At 37.8% G+C, this 26,224-nt stretch overlaps 3 protein-coding genes across 3 annotated transcripts; 1 reads left to right on the top strand and 2 right to left on the bottom strand.

Annotated features, from left to right (window-relative positions):
* Positions 1-762: 762 nt before the first annotated feature.
* On the top strand, positions 763-13,724 carry LOC141250837 (uncharacterized). The gene is made up of 10 exons (XM_073670116.1): positions 763-957; positions 2,554-2,622; positions 2,751-2,847; positions 3,515-3,721; positions 12,384-12,508; positions 12,633-12,737; positions 12,831-12,994; positions 13,060-13,150; positions 13,222-13,371; positions 13,464-13,724. Exons 1-10 carry the CDS (start codon positions 763-765, stop codon positions 13,722-13,724), a joined length of 1,464 nt encoding a protein of 487 aa, XP_073526217.1.
* A 219-nt stretch (positions 13,725-13,943) lies between these two features.
* On the bottom strand, positions 13,944-19,003 carry LOC141250836 (uncharacterized). The gene is given in 11 exon segments (XM_073670115.1): positions 13,944-14,139; positions 14,724-15,191; positions 15,982-16,156; positions 16,254-16,364; positions 16,640-16,826; positions 16,828-16,911; positions 16,986-17,135; positions 17,601-17,818; positions 17,903-18,110; positions 18,234-18,278; positions 18,719-19,003. Coding segments are annotated over 11 exon segments (2,127 nt in total).
* Positions 19,004-20,668: 1,665 nt separating this feature from the next.
* Positions 20,669-25,741, bottom strand: LOC141250838 (uncharacterized). Its single transcript, XM_073670118.1, has 19 exons — positions 25,604-25,741; positions 25,423-25,518; positions 25,231-25,343; positions 25,086-25,152; positions 24,909-25,001; positions 24,677-24,820; positions 24,494-24,582; positions 24,277-24,382; positions 24,104-24,191; positions 23,712-23,830; positions 23,461-23,625; positions 23,196-23,374; positions 23,019-23,128; positions 22,812-22,921; positions 22,619-22,729; positions 22,430-22,543; positions 21,838-22,040; positions 21,395-21,740; positions 20,669-20,791 (listed from the first exon to the last, which is right to left on the bottom strand). Exons 1-19 carry the CDS (start codon positions 25,739-25,741, stop codon positions 20,669-20,671), a joined length of 2,514 nt encoding a protein of 837 aa, XP_073526219.1.
* Positions 25,742-26,224: the final 483 nt, after the last annotated feature.

Raw genomic sequence — 26,224 nt, 5'->3', positions numbered from 1 at the left:
ACGATGATAAAGTTCAGTGAGTCGATAAACACATGGTCTTCCTAAAAGTTAAGTAAGCCGATAGACACACGGCCGCTCTAATAGCATATACACATTATGCCTACAATACAAACATATAAGTTTTCATCATAAAACTAATTGACAATAGAAAGACAAACCCATAATATTATAAATTGGGCTCTTACTCTACTTTCGATATATGAAGTCTTATTCTCAAATAATCAAAACTGACAAATAAAGGTAGAGAAACCATATAGAGTATATTAACCTCTGAAACACGAACACGGTTAGAAGGAAGTTGTGTTGGTATCGACACAGTTAAGGCATGTGAGCATACTTGGATATACCTGGACACAATCAAGACACGATCAACTATCTGAATACACTTTGAACACGGTCAAAGATAGACCCATGCAAACCCTACTCGTCACATCATTATCATTCAACATTCCTCCAACACTATTAGTTTATGGAAAGAAATTTAAAATAATATATAATTTTTATCCTTTGTTCATATTTTCTATATTTTAGTTTTTCCTATACTCCTTATCTTACCAACTAATTACGATGGTACGATAAATCAAATGAATTCCCAACAACTTACTTGTATCATAGCAGCACTTCACACAACCTCATAAATGTGTAGTTATGCACATTCAATGAGGACCGTTCAGTAGTTCGATCTTCTTCAATTTTTCCTCTCTCTTTTCGTGCCAAAGCAAAAGAACTTCATCTTTTCCACTTAAGGCGGTGACTGAGAACATGGGAGATTATAAAATGGAGCAGAGCATATTGGAGCTTCGAGAGACATTCCGATCCGGGTCAACCCGGTCCATGAAATGGAGGATTACTCAACTCAACTCTTTACTCAAGATGATGACTGAAAATGAAGCTAAGTGTGCTCAAGCTCTCTATCAAGATCTTGGCAAATCTTATTTGGAAGCTTACAAAGATGAGGTAGTCTATTTATCTATTGTTTCTTAAATCCACTTATTTATAAATAACATTCTAAAAATGGAGTGTTGTGGTTAGCAGTTTACTGATTCGTGAGTTTTATTATGATAGAGTAGAAGAAAGACTCTATAATTTGAATTAATAGGTGTTACGTTTAGTATCAGGCGAAAACGAACTCAGAGTACTAATTCCTTGAACATAGAGTATTGATTGTAGTGTTTTTTTAGGTCTAAAAATTGGTGTAATAGAGCTAATATAGCAGTTCATGTAAGTGAATTAGTATTTCATGTTCACATATGAGAATATTCTAATTTAAGTCTGTTTACATTTTATATTGAAAGGTAAGTTTTCACTTAAAACTTCCTCATAAATGTTAACTGCCAAAGTTTAAAGTTCTTAAATGGTTTGAGGAATCCCTTTTTTTACCATCAATCCAAAAAAAAAGTTCTTAAATGTTTTTTGGAAGGAAAATTCTTATTTAAATACAATTTACAATATTTTGTGAGTACTTACTACTTCAGATTTTTGATAGGCATCTATTTTCCATTATAATGACATTAATTATCATAAGAATTTTTAAATTTAAAAAGAAAGGTCATTATAATGTCATTTTGTAGTTAAAATAAATATTGTGTTGAACACAATATTTCAAATAAGGTAGTAATTACTTATTTGTTTACTGGCATCATTAACAAAAAGTAGATGACTCATTATTTTTTCTAGGGTTGCACAAATAGACCGAAGGATCGCAAAATCGGACCGGGCCGGACCAAAATGACCGATCCGGTCATTTTGGTCCTAGTAATTCTGAAATTCCGGTTCTCGGTCCGGTCCGGTCCGATCCGGTCCAAACCCGAATGGACCAAGAAAACGTGTCTTTAGAATTTTAAAGTAGTACAAGCCAATAGCATTTGCCAAATCAAATGTCACGCTACACCTAAAAGGTAAAAAAAAAGTAAAAAAATTAATTTCTAAGAAGTAAAAAACATTAATTAAAAAGTTGTTCTACACTTCTATAGTGCTATTAGCCTGATAGTTGTTACCATTTGCCTTCACTTAGCCCGTTTTTGTGGAAATAGGGTTAATTAAGTCTATAATTCGACACCACTAAGCACACTGACATGTACATAACACATCAAAATTTGTGTGCAATAGTATGAAGTTATTTACAAGCAACAAAAGAAGCGGGTTAATATTTTTAGAAATTCCCGCTCGAACCGATCTTTGGACCGAACCGGACTGGGACCGGACCGGACCGATTCATTCCGGTCCGGTCCCCGGTCCGTAGTAATGAAAAATCGCGGTCCACCGGACCGGACCGGTCTATTTGTACAGCCCTAATTTTTTCCCTTTGTTTAGTGGCATCAAATGCGTGATGATACGGAGTGGCTACCGTGCTAGATGATATACCAGTGTCAGCCGTATATTGAGAAATAGGAAGAAAAACATAAAAGTTGTAATTACTTATTAAAATGTCCAAATGACCGTTAGCTAAGATCCCATAACTCTATTAATGGTATTTCTTTCAAGTCTATTTCATTCATTAATGGAAATATATTGAATAAGTTGTTGTTGTCAAATCTGATTATGGTGATGTAGATTGGGCTAGTTGTGAAGTCAATTCACTATGCTCTAAGTAATCTAAAGAGTTGGATGTCAAGCAAGAAGGTATATACATCTCTTTGTTAACTAAGTCCTAGTTCCTTTCAAAAACTAAGTCCTAACTAATTGATTCATCTACTAGAAACATTGTTAATTAAAGCTTTTATTCTTCAATTCAACCAACAAAAACACAGGTTAGCCTACCATTGATCTTCATCCCTTCAAGGGGCGAAATCATGGCCGAACCGTACGGCCTAGTCCTCGTGATCTCAGCATGGAACTTCCCCATAAGTAAGTTCACCATAGATGATCAATTAAAATATTATGTATGTATCGTTTATGGTCCGCTCAACATCGATATTTAGATATCAGGTATGCGTATCAGAATGATATGAGAGTGTATCTTTAATATCTCTCATAAGTATATCTAAGGGTGTTTATCAGTCCGGAACAGAACTAAATAAAATCAAAACTGAACTTCGACTTCTTTCGGAACCGAAAATGTTATGTTTGGTTCAGGTTCGTTTCAATTATATTCGACTTCACTTCCGTTAAACTTGGACAAACCAAATGAATAAAAATGAGACGATTTAGACCAAAATAAGCATAGATAAACCAAATAACCAAAAATAACGTAAATTAAATATTATAATTTTGAATTTCCTTTATTATAAATATTCATTTATAACCGAACAGAAACCTGATCGATACTTTTATGAAAATCCAAAACCGTTCTGTTCAGGTTCAGTTCCATCCGGTTCGGTTTGGTTCCATCCAAAGCCGGAAAAACCAAATCCAAATATATCGTTCACAATTATACTATAGCTGATTTCTCGTACTCATACATGATATATCATATAATATCTTAATATTCATATTAGATATCTAGATGTCAATATCATAGCGTATGAGAAAAATATATTAGGTTTTTGTTATGTATAAAGAATGCCCATTGTAGATGTGGCTCTCGAGCCAATGATTGGCGCCATAGCAGCCGGAAACGCCATAGTTTTGAAGCCGTCGGAGTTGGCACCGGCATCGGCTTCATTTTTGACAGAGACTATTCCTTTGTATATGGATAACAAAGCCATCAAAGTCATACAAGGTGGCCCAGATGTGTCTCAATCTTTACTCACTCACAAATGGGACAAGATATTTTATACAGGTATATATTTCTCCATTTAAATGAAGTGTGGTTTTAACGCTAAGATTTTGACCAATTTCACACGTAGCTTTTATTATGATAGGTAGACCTAAAAAAGGCCAACCTGATCAAATAAAGAGATACTATTTGAGAGACATTTAAGTTCGATGATCTTAAAAATTAATATATCACATACATAATGTCATGTAATTATAATTATAATTTACTTTAAATTATTTAAAAGTTATATAGTGTAATTATTTTATTACTAAATTATATATTATTAGTATAAGAAACTACAAAAATAATTGAATAAGACATTCTTGATACGAATCCGATTGACCCGTGTTGGGTCTACACAACTTCTCCACAAGCCAAGTGTTGGAAACTTAGAGCTTGAAATGTTTGCGGAAGAGAGAAGCGTAACTACGAATCGAACAAGAAGAATTCTCTTTGTAACTCTCTGATTTTGTATTGATTTCTCTCAATTTTGTGTTTACAGAAGTTTCGCTCTCTCACTTTTGTCTTCTCACAACAATTGAGCAACACTATCAAAATACAGAATTACAATGTTTCTATCAACCTCTACACGAGCTAACTCGATAGCTATATATAGACAGCTAAAAACTCTAGCTAGCAGACCATAGAATTTAACAATGTGTCTAAAATACTATTGGTCCTCAAGAAAGGAGTCTTCAGGCCGTTCAGCGCGTCTCGCTACGTCCAATCCTGTCTTGACACATCAACAAGCTAGCTAACTGATTTGGAGCGCGCGTCAACAGTTCAACTACTCCTGCCACGCGTACGATCCACAATGCTTTTCGTTTCTTGCCACTTGCACTATCAAGAAAAGCATTTAAACACGTGCAAAACTAGTTGCTTAACTATTACGCACCTAATCAATTCTTGATTAATCTCTCGGGTACTCGCTATCCAGCTTGACTTCTTCAACTCCCCTAAGGTCGCTGAACTGGATTTGTTCGTTGTTGCTTGAGCGACCTTCAAATCACATGAATCTACTAAAGCGAGCTTCAAGTGTATCTCCACATACTTGCAAGCTACCTTCAATTGCTTCGAACTCTGCACATACTTGAGTTCCATTGAATTATATAAGTTTGTTAACATCAAAACTAAGAAAACTAGTCAAGCTACCTCATCTTAATTAACAATTTTCCCCTTTTTGACGATTTCAAACTTGCTTGACTCATTCACAACGAATCATATAGACTTGAATAATATCGCGCTTAAAAAGTTAGAACGATGAAACTTTCACTTACATATCACTTTACCTTCTTCAGCTTGCTTTTTCATTCCCCCTTAGATCAAGACATGGGTTTGAATCCTTCTTGACTTTGGTGAATGTATTAGCATGCCTACATGCACACTTCAAAATTCCCTCTTTTGACATCATCAAAAATGCAGTCAAAGTACAACAAATAGGAAACTTTTGAAACTCCTTAAGTATACTATCCTCTAGAGTATGCATGAATGTCAGTAAGGTCAACATATGCAAGATAAACAAGTAAGCAATCAAGCGTGACTAGTGAAACTTAATGGGCATGACTTATATTCATTATAAGCAACACATCAACACAGATGAGCAAAATACACAATAGGCAAAAACAAAAGGCTGGCTTAGAACAGAACTGGGTAAGACCAAGATCATTCCTTCTTCTCAGCTATACTCCTTTCCACCTGAAGCATGTCGTTTGCAACCTTCGCAATCTGGGTTAGTTGGTAAGCGATCAATGAAATCCTCTCTGACTGTTCATGCGAGCTGTCTCGAATCGCCTTCTCAAGTTTTTCTGCTTGTTCACTGGTACTCTGGGGAACTGCTTTCTCAACGCGATCAAGAGCTTGCATTACAGCGAAATTGGTGACAGTGGACTTAGAGCTTATCACTGTCTCTTCAAGACCTTACAGCTTGAGCTTGGGAGGTGCCTTAACCTCAGGCTCGTCTGATTCATCAACATCTTCCAAGTCTTCCAGAGCTTTCTCACTAAGAACTTCATCAAACTGCTCTTCATTCTCAGAACTCTAAATCTTGTTCTTCTGCATTAACTTCTTGATTATATGCGGGAATGGGATATATGCCTTTGTATTAGCCATCGACATGTACGTATGAGTGTACATTATTTGGGGCGTGTCAATCAACTCTCGCTTCAGACACTTGTGAAGTAGCACCCCATCGGCAATGGTGACAACATCTCGCTTATCCTTGCGAGGCATGATATTCCTGACTATGATATAATGAAAAACACGAAGAGGGTAGGGAAGAAGATCAACCTTCAGCTCCTTCTCGTTTGCATAGTCTCCAAACAAGTCTTGCTTGATTTTGCTGGCTCCACGTGGCCAATTCTTCTTAGCAACAAAATTGAAGTTACCTTGCCCAGTCGGCATCCCGATTGCTTCAGCGAACTGTGATACTGGAATAAATATGGGCTTCTTGTTCCACGTAACCACAACCATCTCGCTCAGGTGATTCGTGTCCACTGGCTCGTAGGGCTTCAAATTTGAGTAAAACGCCTTTATCATCTCTGGATTGGCACGAGTAGGAGCAACCTCTAATGTGTCCCAGCCTTGAAGGTTGAGCATCATCATCACTTCTTCAAGATCAAATTTCACCTTGATTTCTTTCCATGTCTCAGGCACTGTGATCACTGGCAAAAGTAGACTGCGCTTGGCAATCCCTGCTGCTATAGAGTGTCGCGGAAGAGGTATAGAAGGAAGCTGAGAGCTAGTACTGCTGGCTAAAAAAATTTGGCGCGTGCCCTTGCTCTTCTCAGAAGAAACAACCGGTGCAGACTTCTTCACAACTAGCTCCTCTCCCTCTTCTTCGTCATCAACGTCCTTAGCATCTTCAGTGTCGCTGGAGATGAGGTGGCGTGGCCTTTTCTTCTTTGATGCGCTGGTGAAGTCGTCAGGTTGTAAGAAAGGCGTGGTCTTAAGCTGATGCGCTAGAGGCTCAAACTCTGTATCTTCAGGTTGCGTCAATGATTGCTTTGCCCTTCTTACGTGGGCTTGACTCTCTAGAACCTGATATGGCAGTCTTTCTTGTAGTGCGCTTGACTGGTGAGTCTTCGATGACAAGTAGCACTGTTCTAGGCACACATGAGCTAGCTGGCGGTGGAGTCCTTGATCTGGAATTCGTTGGCTCCTCAAAGAGCTTCTCCTTGGAATGTGCTTGGGACGACTTTTGCTGAGCTGGCTGAGTCTGAGGAGTCTGAATCTGAGGGGACTGGGTTGGTGCGGGTGGTGTTTGTGTGGTCTGTATTTGGGATGATCTGGACTGTTGAAAAGCAACAAATTTGAGATATTGTTCTTGCTCTTGTGGGGATAGCTTGGCTAGGAAGGCATCTTGGGTGGAGTCGGATGAAGCCATGGTAGTATGAAGTGAGTATGAAGTGGGAAGTGTGATTATGGGAGTGAGAGCGTGAGAGTAAAAAGAGAGGATTGAGAGATTAGAAAAATAGGTAAAGGTGTTTAGGAATGGAGACATGTGCCTATTTATAAGCTCCTTCATAATTCAGCTTACTCAGAACGGTCGAAACCCAACGGTCACAAAACCAACGACTCGATTCAGCTTCCAACGGCTAACTCTGACACATTTATGCCAAATTCAGCGTACCCGTACACACGCCAACGGCTAGAAGGGAAATGGTCACTAAAGTAGTACACGGCTTGAATTAAAAGTGACGCGTGGATGCATGAACTTCCACGTGTATTTGATCACCCTTTTCAAGCGACACGTACCGGCTACCTTACTTACCAGTCTCAGTCTTACCGATGAATTAAGAAACGTGACTTAAGAGAGAAGAAATGAATAATGTGGGTTCTAAATAATATGTACTGAGGCAAAAACATAGAAACTTGTACACAAAAAATGTAACACGAAGGCAACGTGGAATGTACAAAGATCATATCATGAATTGCATGCAGGGACAAAAGAATATAGAACACACATAAGTCACACATGGCTAGGCCTAAACAATAATTATCACTCATGAATACTTCAAAATGTAGCTAATTGGGTTAGGAAGTGTTACAGAGGAGAGGGATTTATGGAGGGTAGCGTAAGCATGAATCATTTCTAGTTTTGGCTTGGTAATAAGCTAGAAGCGATCATCATGTTCTTACTAGGGGTTGAATATGAATAAGCATGCAAATAGATGACGCATAATCATGAAGAAAGCTCAATTGTAATCATGCTTGTTATGACCCTTTTGGAGTAAATAATACATGCACAAAAGAGAGTACTCATCCTCATTCCTAAGTTCCCCAGTACTAATATGAATAATTTAGCCAATATAAAGGGAGCTTATCGTGCTTACCAAGATTACCTTAGTCAATGGGAAGCATTCCCAGAAGTAACCTTGGGTGAAGAAAAGCAGCCTGTTGAGAGGCTTGGTGAATATGTCAGCTACATGTTCCTCCGTTCTACAAAAGGTTAGCTTGATATTCTTCTTCTCTGCATGGTCCCTTAGAAAATGATGTTGAACGTCAATGTGTTTAGTCCTCGTGTGATGTACAGGGTTCTCAGACACGTTGATGACGCTGAAATAGTCTTGCTGAGGCCTTGGAAGGTAGCTTAAGTTTTATAATAGTACGCTGGAACCTTCAAAGGTCTCGCTGAAACTTTCCTGAGGGGCGCTTAAGGGTTGCTCAGCAGAAATAGGATAGCTGAAACTTCTTGGAGGGTCGTTGAAACTTCTTGAAAGGCCGATGAAGCTTCTTAGAAGGTCGTTAAAGCTTCTTGGAAGGTCGCTGAGACAGTAGGATCCTGCTTCAGCTACAGCGAGAGAAGGACCCTCTTAGAACGTATGAGCAAGCCTTTTGAGGTTGATCTAGTGAGAACACTTGCTGAAGTTGTAGAAGTGCAAGATGTAGCTACTTGAAGTCTCGCTTGATCATCAGAGAGGCTCGCTGAATTCAACGGTGTGTCCTTTCAGCTCCCTCTTGCTTGAATCTTCAAAGATCTTGAAATTCATCTTTCTTGCTGAGTCCTTGAGGGAGATATTATTCTCCTTTATGTGGTTTGAAATGAGAGTTTATAATGGAGAAATATGATCATGTGACAGGGGCAATAATTCTTCATTCAGCACACGTCACCTCCTCTCATTTCAACCTGCAAAGAAAGCAATCAGAGCTTTGGAACCCATCAAAGCTTAGGCTTCGAGGGAGGGTTAGTTGAGGCGTCCCCTAGGATATCTTTCCTAGGTCTAGCTTTGTTCCTAGGTGCAATGGGTTGGTAATATGATGGATCGTTCAAGTCTACAACCTGGTTGGGATTAGTTATATATCTAGCATGTGATTTATCTCTAAGCGCCATTTTAGACTCACACTCATGCACCTTATGGTCGTTATTTCCACAGTGTGTGCAATAAATATTGTCGCACACATAACCACACGTACCCTTTCCTAGACGGAAGGGTGCCTTTTTTTCATGCTTAACTTGTTGTGGATTGGACTTCACCTGTTTGACATAAAACTTGTGTGCCTTTTCCCCATGGTACCATTTATTATCCTTGGGGTTGACTTCAAGTGCCCTCATCTTATTTTCAAGATGTTCATTCTTACTTTCGCAAGACTGCAGTTCTTGTGAAAGATTTTGAATCTTTGTAGTCATTGCAATAGTGAGAGGAATGTCTTTAGGGTCAGATGAAGGTAGCTCGAATGTGTAGCCTAAACCAGGTCTAGAACGTACGAAAACTATTTGATTCACAATATTCGCATCAATAGATTGGTTTAGCTTGTCAAGTTTATCCAGAATAGAATCAAGCTTGACTGAGACATTTGAGTCTGTGGGAGGGGTGCTACTTTTGCCTTTACAAAGCTCACAGAACTTTGTAACGACAACTATTTTTCACCCTTCATCCTTTTAGACAGCTCAACTGTCTCAGTCTTGAGGATGCTGATCTCATCAGTGTATTCACTGTTTTTGGCTCATTAAAAGATCGTTATCCTCTATTAATTCTTGACAAAGATCAATGAGTTCTTGCTTAGGTAGTACGCTGAGTTTGATTGAGGATACCTGAATGGGTTGGTCATTGTCAGATTCCTCATGAGTCATTAAGCAGCGGCCTTGCTTATCTTCACCAAGATCCAGCTCATCATCTGAATCTCCCCATGTAGTAAAGAAAGCTTTCTTGGGCTCGCTTGTGCTTGAACTCGCAGCGACCTTTGCATTGGTGCAGGTTTTCGCCAAGTGACCTTTCTATTGTCAGTTATAACAGGTCATGTTGGTAAGATCTCTCTTTACGTTTTGGTCCTTCTTGAAAATACCCTTGGACTTCAAGAATTTCTTGACCATTTTTGTCATTAGAACCACTTCAGAATCCTCGCTCTCGTCAAGAGAAGTCTCGCTTTCCAGTTGTTGAAGGACTCTGGTAAGCTTGAGAGCGGTGCCTCTTGATTCTTTGAACGAGTGGGCCTGCTCATTGTCCTTGATCTCTTGGACTTGGAACTTCCCATCAAGCATAGAGACGGGAAGTTCCTTTGTAGCTTCAGTCATTAGCATAATCTTCCTTGTTGTATCAAATCTTGAGCTTACTCCGTGGATGAATGCTAAAGAAAGTGCCCAATCCTCAGTGACTATTCCAGCAACACTCGCTAAGACCTGGAATCTTGAGTGGTAGCTAGATACACTCTCGGATTCAGCCATTTTGAACGAGTGGAACTCCCTTTGAAGATCAAACTTATGGTTGTTCTTCATGCCGTCGCTCCCTTGGTGCATGTCGACGACGGCCTTCCACATGTCTTTAGATGTTGGTAGGCTCTTTATCTTGTCCATACCCTTTCTTTGGAGAGAATTCAAGATTAGCTGACGCGCCTTGGCATTCTTCTCTATAAGCGCATATTCTACCGAACCCCAAGGTTTAGCATTAGTTGCAGCCTCCACCTTTTTGTCACCTTTCTCAATGATCTTCCAGCACTGGTAGTCAGTCTGCTGGATGTAGTTTCTCGTCATAGCAACCCACCATTCGAGTTCTCCCTCGATTAGAAGGTGGGGCTTGTTCAGCGAGATTCCAAGATGATGATGATTCGTTTCCTTCTCAATCGGCATGATGAATCTTGATTCCGAATAAAGAAAGAAGAAAGAGAGAGATCTGGGATTCTTTGGACGAAGAGAACAAAGAGAAAACAAGAGTTTCTTGAACGAAATACCGTGCTCTGATACCAATTGTTGGATCTACAAAGCTTCTCCACAAGCCAAGTGTTGGAAACTTAGAGCTTGAAACGTTTGCGGAAGAGAGAAGCGTAACTGCGAATCGAACAAGAAGAATTCTCTTTGTAACTCTCTGATTTTGTATTGATTTCTCTCAATTTTGTGTTTACAAAAGTTTGGCTCTCTCACTTTTGTCTTCTCACAACAATTGAGCAACACTCTCAAAATACAAAATTACAATGTTTCTATCATCCTCTATACGAGCTAACTCGATAGCTATATATAGACAGCTAAAAAATCTAGCCAGCAGACCATAGAATTTAACAACGTGTCTAAAATACTATTGGTCCTCAAGAAAGGAATCTTCAAGCCGTTCACTGCATCTCGCTATGTCCAATCCTGTCTTGACACGTCAACAAGCTAGCTAACTGATTTGGAGCGCGCGTCAACTAGTTCAACTACTCCTGCCACGTGTACGGTCCACAATGCTTCTCGTTTCTTGCCACTTGCACTATCAAGAAAAGCATTTAAACACGTGCAAAACTAGCTGCTTAACTATTACGCGCCTCCGGTCAATTCTTGATTAATCTCTCGAATACTCGCTATCCAGCTTGACTTCTTCAGCTCCCCTAAGGTCGTTGAGCTGGATTTGCTCGTTGCTGCTTGAGCGACCTTCAAATCACATGAATCATCTAAAGCGAGCTTCAAGTGTATCTCCACATACTTGCAAGCTACCTTCAATTGCTTCGAACTCTGCACATACTTGAATTCCATTGAATTGTGTAAGTTTGTTAACATCAAAACTAAGAAAATTAGTCAAGCTACCTCAGCTTAACTAACAACCCGGACCCACCAAATCCAATTTTTTTTATTGATTGGGTCGACTCGAACTCAACCAACTCGGCTCTTTAGGTAACTAGTGAAAGTTTGTTTGTTTTTTTCAATCATCTAGTTTTTACAGGTCAGGAAAGGTAAAAATTTCTGATTTATTACAAGGTATAACTAGGATCCTCTCTATGAGATAAGTCCAATACTAAAATATGGAAGATGTCGAACTCGGACACTAGATTTATAGGGTATGTAAACACTATTCTTATCACTATACGAAAAGCTCGTCAGTAAAAGTTTCTCTTTTAGTTTTAATAATGTGTATTTATAGATTAGAAAATTCTAAAATATTTGAAAGATTGAGGAAAAGTTGATGTTAGTTTCTACTTTTTAGATGTATGTTGTAAATAGTTTTCCACAAGTTTTTGTCCACCACTAACAATAACATTATTTCAGAATGGTCGGGTTGGATGGAGTATGTGTACGTAATAATGTATATAGTATAGCAAAACTCAGGACAATATTTAGTTTATCTCTTTTTAGAGCTTTGAGTTGTGTTAAGAATCCGTTAATTGTTATGAATACTAAAATTGCCATGGATGATGCACCCCTTGTTTTTCACATAATTCTTGTGCAAGTTAAAAAGTCTGTTTACTTATCTATAAATTGCTTGAATCCAATGACTACAAGGGGGGCAACGTGTGGGTCAAATAGTCATGGCTGAGGCTGCAAAACACTTGACTCCTGTCACACTTGAGCTCGGCGGAAAGTGTCCGACAATCTTTGACTTCAACTCGGTATCATCCAATTTGGAGGTATCGAACTATTCAACTTCCATCAAATAGTACTATCTAGACTTCCGTTCGAAGAACAACCTAGTTTTTAACTGTGTATGTATAAGAGAACGTCGTCAACTTACTAAAAGTAAAAACTGCTAAGGTGGCTGTGATGAGAATTGTTGCTGCCAAATGGGGTGTTTGCTCTGGCCAAGCTTGCATTGCAATAGACTATTTGCTAGTGGAAGAGAAGAGTGCTTCTTTATTGGTAAGTATATCATACAAAAACAATCTCATTGTTTTCATTACCTTGATCAGACATGTGTTTGAATCATTCAATTGAGTGTTGTGGTTCTCCTAGATTGATATGCTTAAGAAGATGCTCAAAAGATTCTACGGCAACGACATGACAAAGTTGAGCAGGATCATCAACAAGTATCATTATGATAGATTGTGCAGCCTCCTTGATGAACTTGGTGTCAAGGACTCTATTGTTCATGGTGGCTCATTATATGACGAAAAACTGTAAGAGCCAATACCTTTTTTATGATGAAGTTTGATCATGTTGTTTGAGCATTCAAACTCTTTAGGCAAATCGAGCCAACTCTGTTGCTGGATCCTCCACTCGATTCCGCTGTCATGAAGGAGGAGATTTTCGGCCCAATTTTGCCAATCATAACGGTAATACTCAAACCCTTAACCAGGTCAAACGCTAAATCTATAGCATTGTGTTGATCGCATTACATTGTCAGTTGAAGAACATCCATGAAAGCATTGACTTCATAAACTCGAAGTCGAAGCCTCTGGCGATCTATGCCTTCACGAACGATGAATCACTTAGAAAACGCGTACTAGCAGAGACTTCTTCAGGAAGCGTCACTTTTAACGACGCTGTCATACACGTAAGACTCATTATTTTCTATAGCATCCTTGCGAATGAGAACTGGTCAATATTAATATTTCACTTTCACTAATGTTTTACTATAAATGGTAGTTCATAAGTGACACCTTGCCCTTTGGAGGAGTTGGAGCGAGTGGGATGGGGAGTTACCATGGCAAGGGATCATTCGACACGTTTAGCCATGAGAAAGCCGTGCTTAAAAGAGGCTTCTTCCCCGAGATATCTGCTAGATATCCGCCATGGAATGACTTCAAAATGGAGTTCGTCAGGCTAACCTATTCTTTCAACTACCTGGGCTTGCTCTTGCTCTTGCTCGGAATCCAAAAGCCTCCAAGAACTTATAGAGGAAACTAGTTAGAAGAGCTTATCATATGATAAACAACTCATTACCTTGCATATCCAAGTTTGTGACAAACACTATAAGCATGTAAGCTTCCATTTGGAAAGACAATTCTCATTCAATCCAATTTAGAGCTAAAACAAGTGATAATGGGAGGATCAATTCTCAAATGCACTTTCAAAAATGACAACTTTGTGTCTTTTGGAATCAAAAAGTTGTAGTATAGCATGTTCTTATGGCCGCCAATACGATTTCGTGCCGACTAGGATCCTTTCTTGATCCTTAGAAGATGCAAAATGCACCTCCCAATGCAATGATTTGAGTAGCTTCTCAACTTCATCAATGTCATCGGATTCATCAAGAACTATGAGGTAACCTCCTGGTCTGACTATTCGGTCTACTTCCGCCATGACAGCAGTAAGATTGCACCTAAATTGAAACACAAGTTAACACAAAAAGAACCATGGTTGCATTTAGAGCTGTCAATTTATGCCGAAATCCGATAAAAATATATGACTTATCCGCAAATAACCCTAAGTGACCAAATTGAAAGTTCTAAGAACCCGAAATTACTCAATCCGAACCTGACTTGAAAATATATAATTGGACTCAACCGACCAATTTACAGAAAAATGAGAAATATCAATCATATAGAAAAAAAATTATTATTATTTATTTGATCTAATTATCAAAATTTATTATTACATAGTTAACAATATGTTTCATAGAATCGTTTTTTATTGACCAAAGTATGAAATTTTAATTTTTTTAATAACATCTCAATAGCCATCATAATATTGAAATATTGACGTTTTAAACTCGTTAGTCAATCTGAACAACCCACTGAACCATAAAACCCGACCCAATTTTTCAGTAGTTATCAAATTAACCCTATTTACTTCTAACCCAAACCGATCAAAACTTCAACCCAACTTGATTTTCGTATTTGACAGGCCAGTCTAGTCGAATCACATGAAGAAGAAAAAAACAGAATCATTTATAAAATTGCTTACCTTTTCTTCAGTTGGGAGAAGAGATGATCAGCATGAAGAAGATCATAACTACGCGGATACGTACTAAAAGACTCGCACCAATCATGGTAGATACCGAACAGTCCTCTTTCAAAGATGATAGGAAGTGTGTCTGGAGCATTAACATTGACAACGTTCAACACCCATAGATTGAGGTCTGCAAGAGCAGCAGCAAACCCTCCATAAACAGCTCTCATGTCAATCACATTTCTGACATCTGACCAGTTGATTCCAAGTGATGTTCTGTATGTGGTGTTCATAACATACTTCCAATGCTTATAGTCTGCTATGAAGTCTTGTGGAGCTGGCTTTCCGTATATTCCTAGTTGGGTTTTGTTTAGCCAGTATGGTGGTGTCTTTAGCCGCTCGGGCCATCTTAATGGCCATGAGCTTCCTCTTGTGTGCTCGTCTGTTGGTACCCATTGCATGCATGTTTGAAGAGGTACGTACCTGAAAAAGCAAGTTCTAGGGGTCAAGATGCGCGTTAAGTATAAAACTATGATTTTATATTTCTTACGAAAGCCGCATAGGTAAAAGGTGTAAGATTTTGGGAAAGTAGCGGCATCTTGCGAGCATAGAAAGTATGGGATCTGTTCTAATATAACAATGATTAAAATATAACATAATATCAAACCTAATTCTAGAAGGTTAATCCAGTGAGGACTAATTTTTCTGTGAAGATAGTGCACCGGTGTAATAGTGCATCAGTGCACTATTAGAAGTGTACCAGTACACTACTGTGGAGTGCGCTTGGTAGTGCACTCGCGAGTGCACCAGGAGTGCACCAATACACTACTGAGAAGTGCACCTTAGTGTATTGAGCAGTACACCAGTAGTGCACTCGCAAAGTGCACCAGTAGTGCACTCGCAAAGTGCATCAGTAGTGTGCTGAATAGTGCACCAATATGCTGAAAAGTGCACCCAGTTATGATGAGTAGTGCACTGGAGTAAAGTGTTTTTTTATTAAGACGAATCAACGGTTGTGATGAGTCTGCACAGTCTGCACAGATCGGAAACAGCTCCCCTAATCCTAATATATTTAATAAATAATAATAAATTTGGGGACAATATGGTCAAGCACTTCTTTTGATCCATCTAGACCCTAGGCTACCCTGCTCATCATTCAGCTCTTGACTAGCGATTTTTAGAACATTGATAGTAACAAAACCATAGCAAAAGCTTAGAGTGTCATAATTTCAGATTTTAGCCACTATGAAGACAAGAAGATAATAGATCATACCATGCAGCATCTGGATCATCACTACTTTCACACATAGGAGGGTTCTCTTCCTTTCGTTCTTTGTAACAGTCGTTATCGGTTGGTTTCCGGTAAATAGCTGCTGCCACCTTATCTACTTTGTCCTTTTGGATTGTCTCCAAGCTCCAACACATTGATTTTGTGAGATTAGACATGGCTGTAGAAGAGTATGACACTTGTTATAGTCAGTTGATTAAGTATAGAATCAAAGCATCGACTTGTGATTGATTTGTAATAGTGAAAGTTCCACTTACCATTCCAAATCTCAACATCTTCAGGGAGAGTTTGATAAACTGGCGTAGCTGACCAAACAAAGTAGCCTCCAGGACGCAACATCCTATTCAACTCCAAAAGAAGCCTCCCTCCTACATTGATGAATTCATAACATAGATTAAAAGAACTCCTACAAAAACAATCATCAATAAAAAAAAAGCATGAGCACTATATAAATGACGAAATATTGTTGGGCGCACCACAAATCACTACATAGATCTCTATGCGAAGGATTCGAAGTGCATCCAACACGATTTTTGTCTTCTACACAAGAATGTTGTGTATGCAACATTGTTGTGTAGACTTTTGTGCAGTGCATATTACAGCAGCCTTAATAGATGGTGTTAATTAGTATCCATATAATAACCTTCCGCGTGCCATGGAACCCTACAACGTGCGCAATGTATAAGATCAAAGGAACCGGAAGGAAATGGAAGCCTCTTAGATCCCATAACGGCTGATATTGCAGGAATGCCTCTTTCTAGAGCAAATTGAACTTGTGCTTCATGTTCATCTTTGGGTGCAAATGACATGGTGTGTACATTCTTGTCGAAAAAGAAAGCCTCCGAAGCTAGCGACCCCGCATCCTACATCCAATACAACTCTTGTAAGTTTTCCCCACGCGATACTAGGAGATGTCTGTAGAAAAGTAAATGTTAGTTAAATTGATCATTATTATTAGTTCAGAGGCTTGAAAAGTGTATGCTAACCACCTTTTCGATGAAATCAATGTAGTTAAGAGCGCCGTGTATGAACTGTGTTCCGCCTCCAGGGAACGTTAAGAACTCTCCTGTAAGCTTCACCCAGTTTTGGTGTCCTTTGATCTTGGCTAGCTCTGTGTGTGGCACATTGTGAAACCATATCTATAACCAAACCAAAACACTGTCAAGCTCATCTCATATCTGAAATGATAGGATAAGGCTGTTTTGTATTGATATATATTTAGGGCTAGTTTGGTATCGATATCAAAGATATGAGATATCAGATATGGATATCAAAGGTATCGAGTATGGGTATAGATATACCGATATATAAGGATGTTCCAAAACAACACTCTAAACCCAGAAAATATATCATTTTGACATACTGATATCTATGTACTATACTAAACACTAGATATCAGTTTGATATCGATATCTGGATATACCAAACAAGGATATGCAATACCTGATATCCAGATATCGATACCAAATGCTTCCTAAAGATATAAGATATTGTACATATGTATTAGTATGGATATCAAGATACAGGTGTGACTGATATGAGTATGATTGATTATCATATACCCATACCTGATATCCTGATATAGATACCAAACAGAAACAAACCTTGGTTCTACTTTCTGGCCATGAGATTGGTTTCTTATAATGCTCAGGGAGTGAAACCAAACAGGTAGGAGGATCATCAGGGCAATGCCTTTCACGATGCTCGAAATGCTTAGTACTTTTCAGTTTCTTGATAGCAGCGGTATTGTCAAGACACGGTATGTAGTCAGGCCCAGACGTCGCGTTACAGAGCTTCCATGTGATTCCGTACGTATCATCATCTTTCTTGTTAGACCCATGAGTCTCAGTTGAGTTTTGTTGTACTTTTGTGGCCTGTTTGGTATCTTGAGTTGTATTTTTCTTACCCATGTCTTGTTGCTTGTTTGGCTGCTTTTGCTTCTCTTTGCTTGATTCATTAGCCTGAGTTGACCACGACTTCTTTGAATCTTTTGACTCCTTTTCTGGCTCTTGAGCTTGTTGATTGTCATTCTTTTTAGTACTGTACTCACTCTGCTGCTTTCCTGATTGGTCTTTCTTGGTCTCATCACTGAATGTCACTTGTTGGTTTTGCTTCTGTGTGAAAAACAGTAGCATAACATTTTAAAGTACCTTCAAACGCGCACTCATGTTTTTCTTGGTGCACAAAGCAAATTTAAACCATGTCTTGTTCCAAAACCCAGTTTAATGTTGGCGCACCAGATACGCCATTGTTGAACTAGGCTTTGAAACAATCAGATATGTCTGAAAAACGTTAGTGTGCAGTTGATAGCCTTTTTATAAATCATTATAAGGCTTGTCAACAATGAAGTTTCCGAGAAAAGCATATATATCTACAAAATGCAAACAGACTTTATCTGTGAACTTTACTATCCTATATGTGAACCTAAAGTACTAATTCGTGAACCTAAACTACTTCTTTAGATCTGTTACAACGGTTGCTATGCCTTATGCAACGGTTTTCAACCGCATGATCAGGTTCATAGTAATTTTCACACTTAGAATATGTGCGTATTTTGCACCGTAAGATGTGTTTTAAGCCGATCCTAGTCATGTTAGCAATAAATAACTACTTCTCATATAACAAAAATGCTTTTCATTGTAGCATTTTCTCTAGGATTATTACATGTTATTAAACACTAACTAGTCTCATGAGATACCAGTACAAGAATTTAGCAATATACCTTATCATGTTGGTCATCATTACCAGTTTTTCCCTTATCAGTTCTCTTCCCGGAATGATCGACAGATTCTTGATTGATCTTATGATACTGATTCTGAGTAAACGACGACTCTTCAGACACTTGTATATCACGATCAACCTCATCTGCTTTATCTTGTTTCCCGCCATCTTTCCTCAGAGCATCATCAGGAAGATCTCCAGGATTATCTTCGAAAGAATCTGGTTTCTTGGTGGTATCAGATGATTTTTTAGTAGTGGCTGGAACTGTGTACTCAGAGGTTAGCATCCATATACAAAATAAACAGAAGGCTATTACTGCAAATGTAGTGAATCTGGAGATGAAGGATGATGTTGAAGGTGATCTTTTGTGGCCTCTTATCTTCCCTGCTACCGCCATTTTTGAAGTTTATTGTATTTACTTTGTTTTTCAATTTGTGGAGAAGATGATCATTATGTCGATTATTAGCTAATGGAGTAAACGAAGAAATGTTTCAGTATAAGATGGAAAACTGAGATCCACAAGAGTAGGGAGAAGGAATTAGTCAGATTATAAACCGTTTAACAAGGAGCAGAAAAAGTGGAAAAAATTAAGCTTCTTGTTTTTTCACTCGGATACAATGGAGGTTAATTTTATCATATAACTAATTTACATGTTTCATCTTCAGTCAGTTCAATCAATCCAATTCAAGTGAAGATGATCTCAAAATTTAAAAATGAAAACGGAAGAGTGAACCTTCAGATCAGAATATTCATCACTAGGTTCGGGGGAGGGGGAGAGCAAATGAGAGAGATGGCAAACCCTAAGGCATAAACCCTAACTCCTTGATTTTTTTACAGTTGCAGAATTAATCTCAGTTCAAACATGGAGGAAGACGAGTGATAATGAAGGAGACGAGCATCCACTCCATGAGAATTGAACCCTTCAAGCCCCAAAATCAACAGTATCTATCAGGATTCAGAGATTCGGTCTCCCTCAGTTCATCTTCTTCCACTCACTCATTTGCTGTCATCCCCCTTTTCCCCCAAATTCTCCGCGCAAAGTTACATCAAGGTTCTTGAAGCCTTCTAGTAAACGACACCGTATTGGACTAGTGGGCCTAATTATATTGAATTTATAAGCCCAATTAACCGTTTGGAGATTGAGAAATGGCGGGAGTTCAGTTGAAGGATTTTCGGGATGAAGTTTCGATCTAAATTCTGATGTATATTGGATTTGGCTTTCCTTTTGAAAACAATGGAATTCCGTTTCTTCTTCTTCTCTTGTGTGCAAGATAAAGGCACAACAAGTTCAGTCTCGAGCTTTGAACGATAGCATACTTGTAAAGGTGAACGACGATGAATTGAAGGTATATACTAATCTCTGATGATCTATTAGTCACATGAATTAATGTTTCTGCGTGTTGAATCCATGGTGCTGTTACTGATCAATGAATTTTATTGTTTACTGATGTTCTACAAAACTGCAAATGCATAAAAGTAGTCTCTTTCCTTAACTGAATTTTCATCAAACTTGACAAATGTAGAAGAAACCCCAAACAACATTCCATGGTTACACAGCTTCTAATCTAAAACACACTGGAAGAGAATGAACTTTTCCACTCTCCACTAGCTAAACAAATTCAACACGAGAGACGAAAAAAGAAATGTTTCTAGTTTCAATCCTGCCATGAATTAGACAAACAACTGAAACCAGATGTTAAAGATTGTTAGGGTTTTTCTAATCATCACTGACCCACAACCCAGAAAGCTAACACTATATTTGCACCAATTATACAGTGAGCTAAAAAGAAAAAAAGAAGACAGGATTGATTGACTGCCCCTGAGCCCCTCCCTGTGCTGATATTGAGTTTCATCTAAAAACTAAAAACTGGACAAACTTCTTACTGATTATTCCACTTTTTTCTGTAGTTTCTAACATCGCCATGATCAGTTTCCTTGAATTGGACTGAGTTCAGGAACTCATAGGGGAGCAAACTGCTTCTACTGATAACCTTTTCAACACGTTGGGACACGGATCTTGCTCAAAGTTGGCGTTCGATATAACCACTGCGCATCTCTGTTTGCCCACACAATTCTAGAAAGGAGAAGAAAATGGTGAGTTTTTGTAAGAACATAATTAGATACAAGGACTGCTAAACAAAATAAATGGTCAGTCATGTTTGTTAAAATTCGAATTTTTAAGAACCTTTTTGAACTGAAACCATAAATAAGTACAAATTATTTTTAACTGAAAGCAGAACAAGAAAAAATTGAAGGAATTGGAAGAAGGAAAAAAAACAAGAAAATATCCACTCTATCAACATAGAGCATATATTTAATAATTGTTCCCAGAAATCGTGGGAATTTATGTTTAATATTGGTGATTAAAAAGTGGAGGAAGAAAAACTTACCCACCTATCTAGCTATTTTGCACTTGCTCCATTATACAGGAAGTACACTCCCCGGTAATTTTAAAATTATGGGAATTAGAAAAATAAAAAATCAACTAAACACATATTTAAAGGTACTTCCTGGAAAGTTAAAAATCATGGGAATTTTTACCTCTTCCACCTAATATTATGTGCCATTCTAAATGCTTTAACAAAAAATAAGAGATCATGCATCAAGACTAGATTACCCTACTTAATTGTCATAGAAACTCAATTTTATTTTTGGTAACAATAAATATTTCAAATACCTTTTCTATGACAGAGTAGGATGACGGAGCATGACAAGGGCCTTGCTTTAAATCCCCACAAGTTCCTAACGGCGTTCCAAAGCTCGCGAATTTGATTGAAGAGATATATTGATCTTGACCACAATGCAAGTGTACTTTTGGTCTATGAACCTCTTGTGATTTCTTATTCTCCACAGAGCTTTGAATTTCCCAGTTTCGGATATCCGGATGGTACTCCGAAACCTGAGCACAAACTGTAGACAACGATCTCTTAGCAAGAGAAACTCTAGTTGGATCTCCTCCTAGCTCTTCAAATAGAACCAGAAGATTTCCTGTTGGCTTCAACCATGATCTTGGTACATGGTACCTGTTTTTGTTCAGTTCAGTCATAAATCAGTAATCAAGAAATGAACCATGGTATGTTTAACTCAGTAATCAAAGGTTAAGTGATTTAGGTGTTTCACCATCTTTGTGTTGGCTCGCCACAGCCAAGCTGGCATTTCGGTGGCTTGAATTGACCGGTGTAGCTACAACCGTGGCAATCACCTTTTGCATAATTTGTCCAATATCTCCCAATACTTTGTCCATTTATCCAAACCTGCCCTTTTCCCATACTTGCCAAGTCCAAACCCAATGGCGCGTCTCCTTCTGGCGCGTTGAAATATCCCTGCAAGTTTTTCCCGGTATACAAAATTTAACATATACTCCAAACTAAGTATATGACTTTAAATATAAATTATATATTTAACTGACATTTAATATGATCTTAAATAATTAAAATATAGATGACAGATAGTACTTGGTGATTGGCTAAGAAAATTGCTAATTAAGAAATTAATGATAAATAGATGAAGATGAAAAGTAAATGTTACATGAACAATGAATTTTGAATATACTTTAATTCAGGTATCTGATGAATATAAATAAGGCAACTATATGTCAGCATATATGGTATTTTGTATATATAAATTTGAGATTTAGGAAAGAGTACTTAGGAAAAAATTCGAAGGTCAGATAATAAAATGTAACGAATTAAATCACTGGATAGTTTGTTACCTTATGCCACATCAATGGCTGCGGCTTTTGCACAGCTAAGCTGCTGGCCATCCACTCAACCGAGGATGTAGCAGTTGGAGATGCTAAATTCATTGACTCTCCTCTTAAGCCAACCTGATTAAAGAAAATCAACTGAATTTTTGTTTTCTAATTAGAGGCTAAAGAAGAGCTTTTAGATTGTCTATTGACCTGATAATTCCATTTCTGCCAGGTTAAGTCTATCTTTCCTTGATCAAGACCATGTATTGCAACTGGACCCATAATTCCTGTGTTCCATGTCTCAAAGTGTCCTCCTACATTCTGTAAGAAACATAAACAAATAATTAGAATTTCGGGTGCCGAAATATCAAATCCATTGTAAATCCTTTCTAAAAATGTTTACCTGCAGACCAACTGCTACACTTAATAAGGCTATTCTGTTTACTCCTGCTTGAAGATCCACTTTTTGTACAAAGGTAAATCTTCTGTCCTTACGTGTCCCATATTGAGATCCTGCAAATGCAAGAAAGTTGCAAAATGCTCAATTTTGATTGCAAAAAACACACTTAAAAAGATTATTTAATGAAAGTTTTAGAAACTCAAATCTCACCTACTAAATGCCCGTTTATAAATACATGAACAGCATGGCCTAAAGATTCCAGTATCAGCGTTGGCGATTCTCCTCCTCTTAGAGATGATTCAGATGGATCAACGTTAACACTGCAAAAAAACATACTTAGTTTTTCTTCCTTAAGTGTTAGTGAAGGTTTCAATTTTACTCTCTTACCTAGTCTTGTACCACAAATAGTCTGTAACATCTCTTGTGACATTTAATTGCTCTAATAAACCATCAGCAGTCATGGTTGATCTATCATCTTCAGCATCTATATCTTCATTGTAACTCTCCCACGAATATATCTCAGCATTACTAGGAATCATCTCCATGTGTGAAGTTTGAGCTCCAACCTGCATTTTTTGCAACAATTGAAATTTTACATTTTTTAGTTAAACCAAGTCAAATATGAACAGATTAGATTGGTACAGAAATTTACCTTTGCAGTGTTGAAGGCAACATTTGTACAATCAGGAAGGATGCTAACAGACCAAGGAGGTAAGTTATAGTGTCTGTTATTGAACAAAACTTTCACTGCTGAGTTTGAGTCATAGTTTGACAAAAATGCTGCACAGCTTCCGTGTTTGGGATAATATACATGAGCCTGAAAAGATTGCAGAATTAACGAAATGGTATTAGTAACCATTATGAAAGTTAATGAACTTGATTATGATTAAGCGAAACATTTACCTGTTGAAAGGGTCCTAATGAAGTAACAGTTGCATCAGATGAAACCAAGGCATGTTCACAGAGCTTAATAGCCTTATGAAGCTCCTTTAAATGGCTGTATTTCGGTTGTCTAGGCAAACCTACAAATTCACAATCAAGAGAAAAGTTAACTTCACTTAATACTATTGAAATATGTTAATTTTGTCTAAGAGTAGGTGCTAACTTAGACATTTCACTACTTTTTACTCTTTCACCCTTAATTATTAGTAATTGATTAATAGTTAAAGGAGAGATTTTAGGCAACTAAATAGGGGCAATTTAGTCTAGTTTTTGACAACCAATTTATGTTGGAAACTCTAAAACAACATTTATTGTTAGATGGAAAGAGAATTAAATAAAATATACTTTCTCACCATATTCATCAAGAGGAGCATCATAGTCATAGCTGGTAGTAATAAAAGGACCTCCAGCTGACCGTCCAAAGTTCGTCCCACCATGGAACTAATTTTCAAAATGTGTAAGTTAGTATTTCTTATTTAACAATTAAAACTTACAACAAGGAAACTGAAACATATCAAACGAATACCATATAATAGTTCACAAATGATCCTCCTCTCTGTATAAATTTAGCAATAGCAAAGGCTAAATCCTGCACTGGCCTTTGGTAAATAGGTCCTCCAAACTCTGTAAACCTGCACAATGTCATTAAGACATTAACTAAAAGATAAATCTTAACCTTACTGAAGAACTTACTAATTAAGACTTAACCACATTAAAGTGAAAGTAGCTATACAGAATTATACCATCCACTCCAAGCTTCTGTCCACATAAGCGGCTTGTAAGGTTTGTTTGGATTAAACACATCACAGTAGAATCCATTGCAAGTATTAATCTGTCATAATCAGACAATAAAACCACTTAATTACACCACCAAACCCAAAAAAAATGTCAACAACAACCAAAAAAACATCTTAAATAGTACTTACTACAGGATCTGGAGCATCATCTTCCTTACACATCACCCATGGAACACCAGTTTTTAACCCAACAGCCATATTAGCAGCCCAACTCACATAATCATATCCTACTTGTCCAAGCATTTTGCTTTCTTTTCCATACTCATTTTCAATCTAGAACATAAAAAAAATTGTATATAATTCAGAAACTTAGCTTAATCTTATATGAATAAATCAGATCTGAGTTGGGTAAATTCCATACCTGAGATAGAATAATTGGGCCGCCTTGAGACTCAAACAGATTATTACTCTTCATCAATTCAACTATCTTCTCAGTGAATCCCTGCATGGCTCTCTGCAAAACCCATTAAAGAAATAAATTAATGATTAATAAAATAACAGATTTGACTGGTTTAGGAAAAAGGGGAAAAGAAAAGACCTTGAAGGGTTCATTGTCTGTTCTAAAGCTGATGCCTGGAACATACTTCAACCAAACAGGAAAACCTCTGTACATACCAAATTAAACCATTTCAGAATGAACCCAAAACAAAAATTGAACTTAAACAAGAGGGAGATAAACAAACCCAAAATTCCACTCTGCACAAACATAAGGACCTATCCTTAGATGAGCATAGAGCCCAGCTTTTTGGACTGTCTTCATGAATCTGACTAAGTCATATCTTCCTTCAAAGTTGTACTGAAGAGTGAACAAAAAAATTCATTAAAACTCAAGTATAGATTAAACTGAAGAAGATGAAAAAAGGGTGGATTAGTACATTGCCAGGAGAAGGCTCATGAACATTCCAAAACACATAAGTATCAATCACATCAAGTCCTCCATCTTTAGCCTTCGTTATCAGATCTTCCCACATCTACAAACAAACAAAAAAAACACAAAAATTAATAATCCATTTTCAAGGGTTTTTAGAGCAGTAAAAGAGAGATGAAGAAATGTACTTCAGGGGTGCTTCTAGGGTAATGTATGGAACCAGAAATCAAAATCCTCCTTTGCCCATTAATCAAAATCGCCTTCTTGTCATAGCTAACAGTGCTATGGATCACTCGATTACCCAGAAACATGAACACAAAGAGCATGAAAACCCATTTTGGATCTTTTAAGAACTTCACCATTTTCTCCCTCTTGCTGAAGCTAATTGCTTGTGCACGAAAATGGGGGTAGAATGAAAGAGGAGAAATTGGGTTTTTGTGGCTGTGAAGCGGTTTGCGGTTGAGTTTGGCAGAGTGTGTGTTCAGAAGGCAAAACCCATTTCTTCTTGTCACCCTTTCCTTCTTCACACCTCAGCTCTTTCCTCACTTGGAAATGGCAGAGTGGGAAATTAATGGGGTGTTATATATAAAAGGCAGTCCAGGATTTCACATCTACTGTATTTATTCCCCTTTTTTTTACCCCACAATTAAATATACTGTCGCATAATTGCATAGGCAAAATTATGGTATCAAAGAACAGTTATAGTATTTCGACCAAAAAAATAAGAAAAAAAAGAATAGTTATAGTGCAGTGTGTTGTTGCAATTGCAATGGAAGGTAAAAACTAACATGGTATCAAAGAATAGTTAT

This window comes from Phyllobates terribilis, unplaced genomic scaffold (assembly GCF_046119375.1).
Source record: "Phyllobates terribilis strain yellow unplaced genomic scaffold, ASM4611937v1 Scaffold_6234__1_contigs__length_45963, whole genome shotgun sequence".
Taxonomy (NCBI): Eukaryota; Metazoa; Chordata; class Amphibia; order Anura; family Dendrobatidae; genus Phyllobates; species Phyllobates terribilis.
The sequence above is the reverse complement of the archived record's forward strand: the minus strand, read 5'-3'. Positions and strand labels throughout refer to the sequence as shown.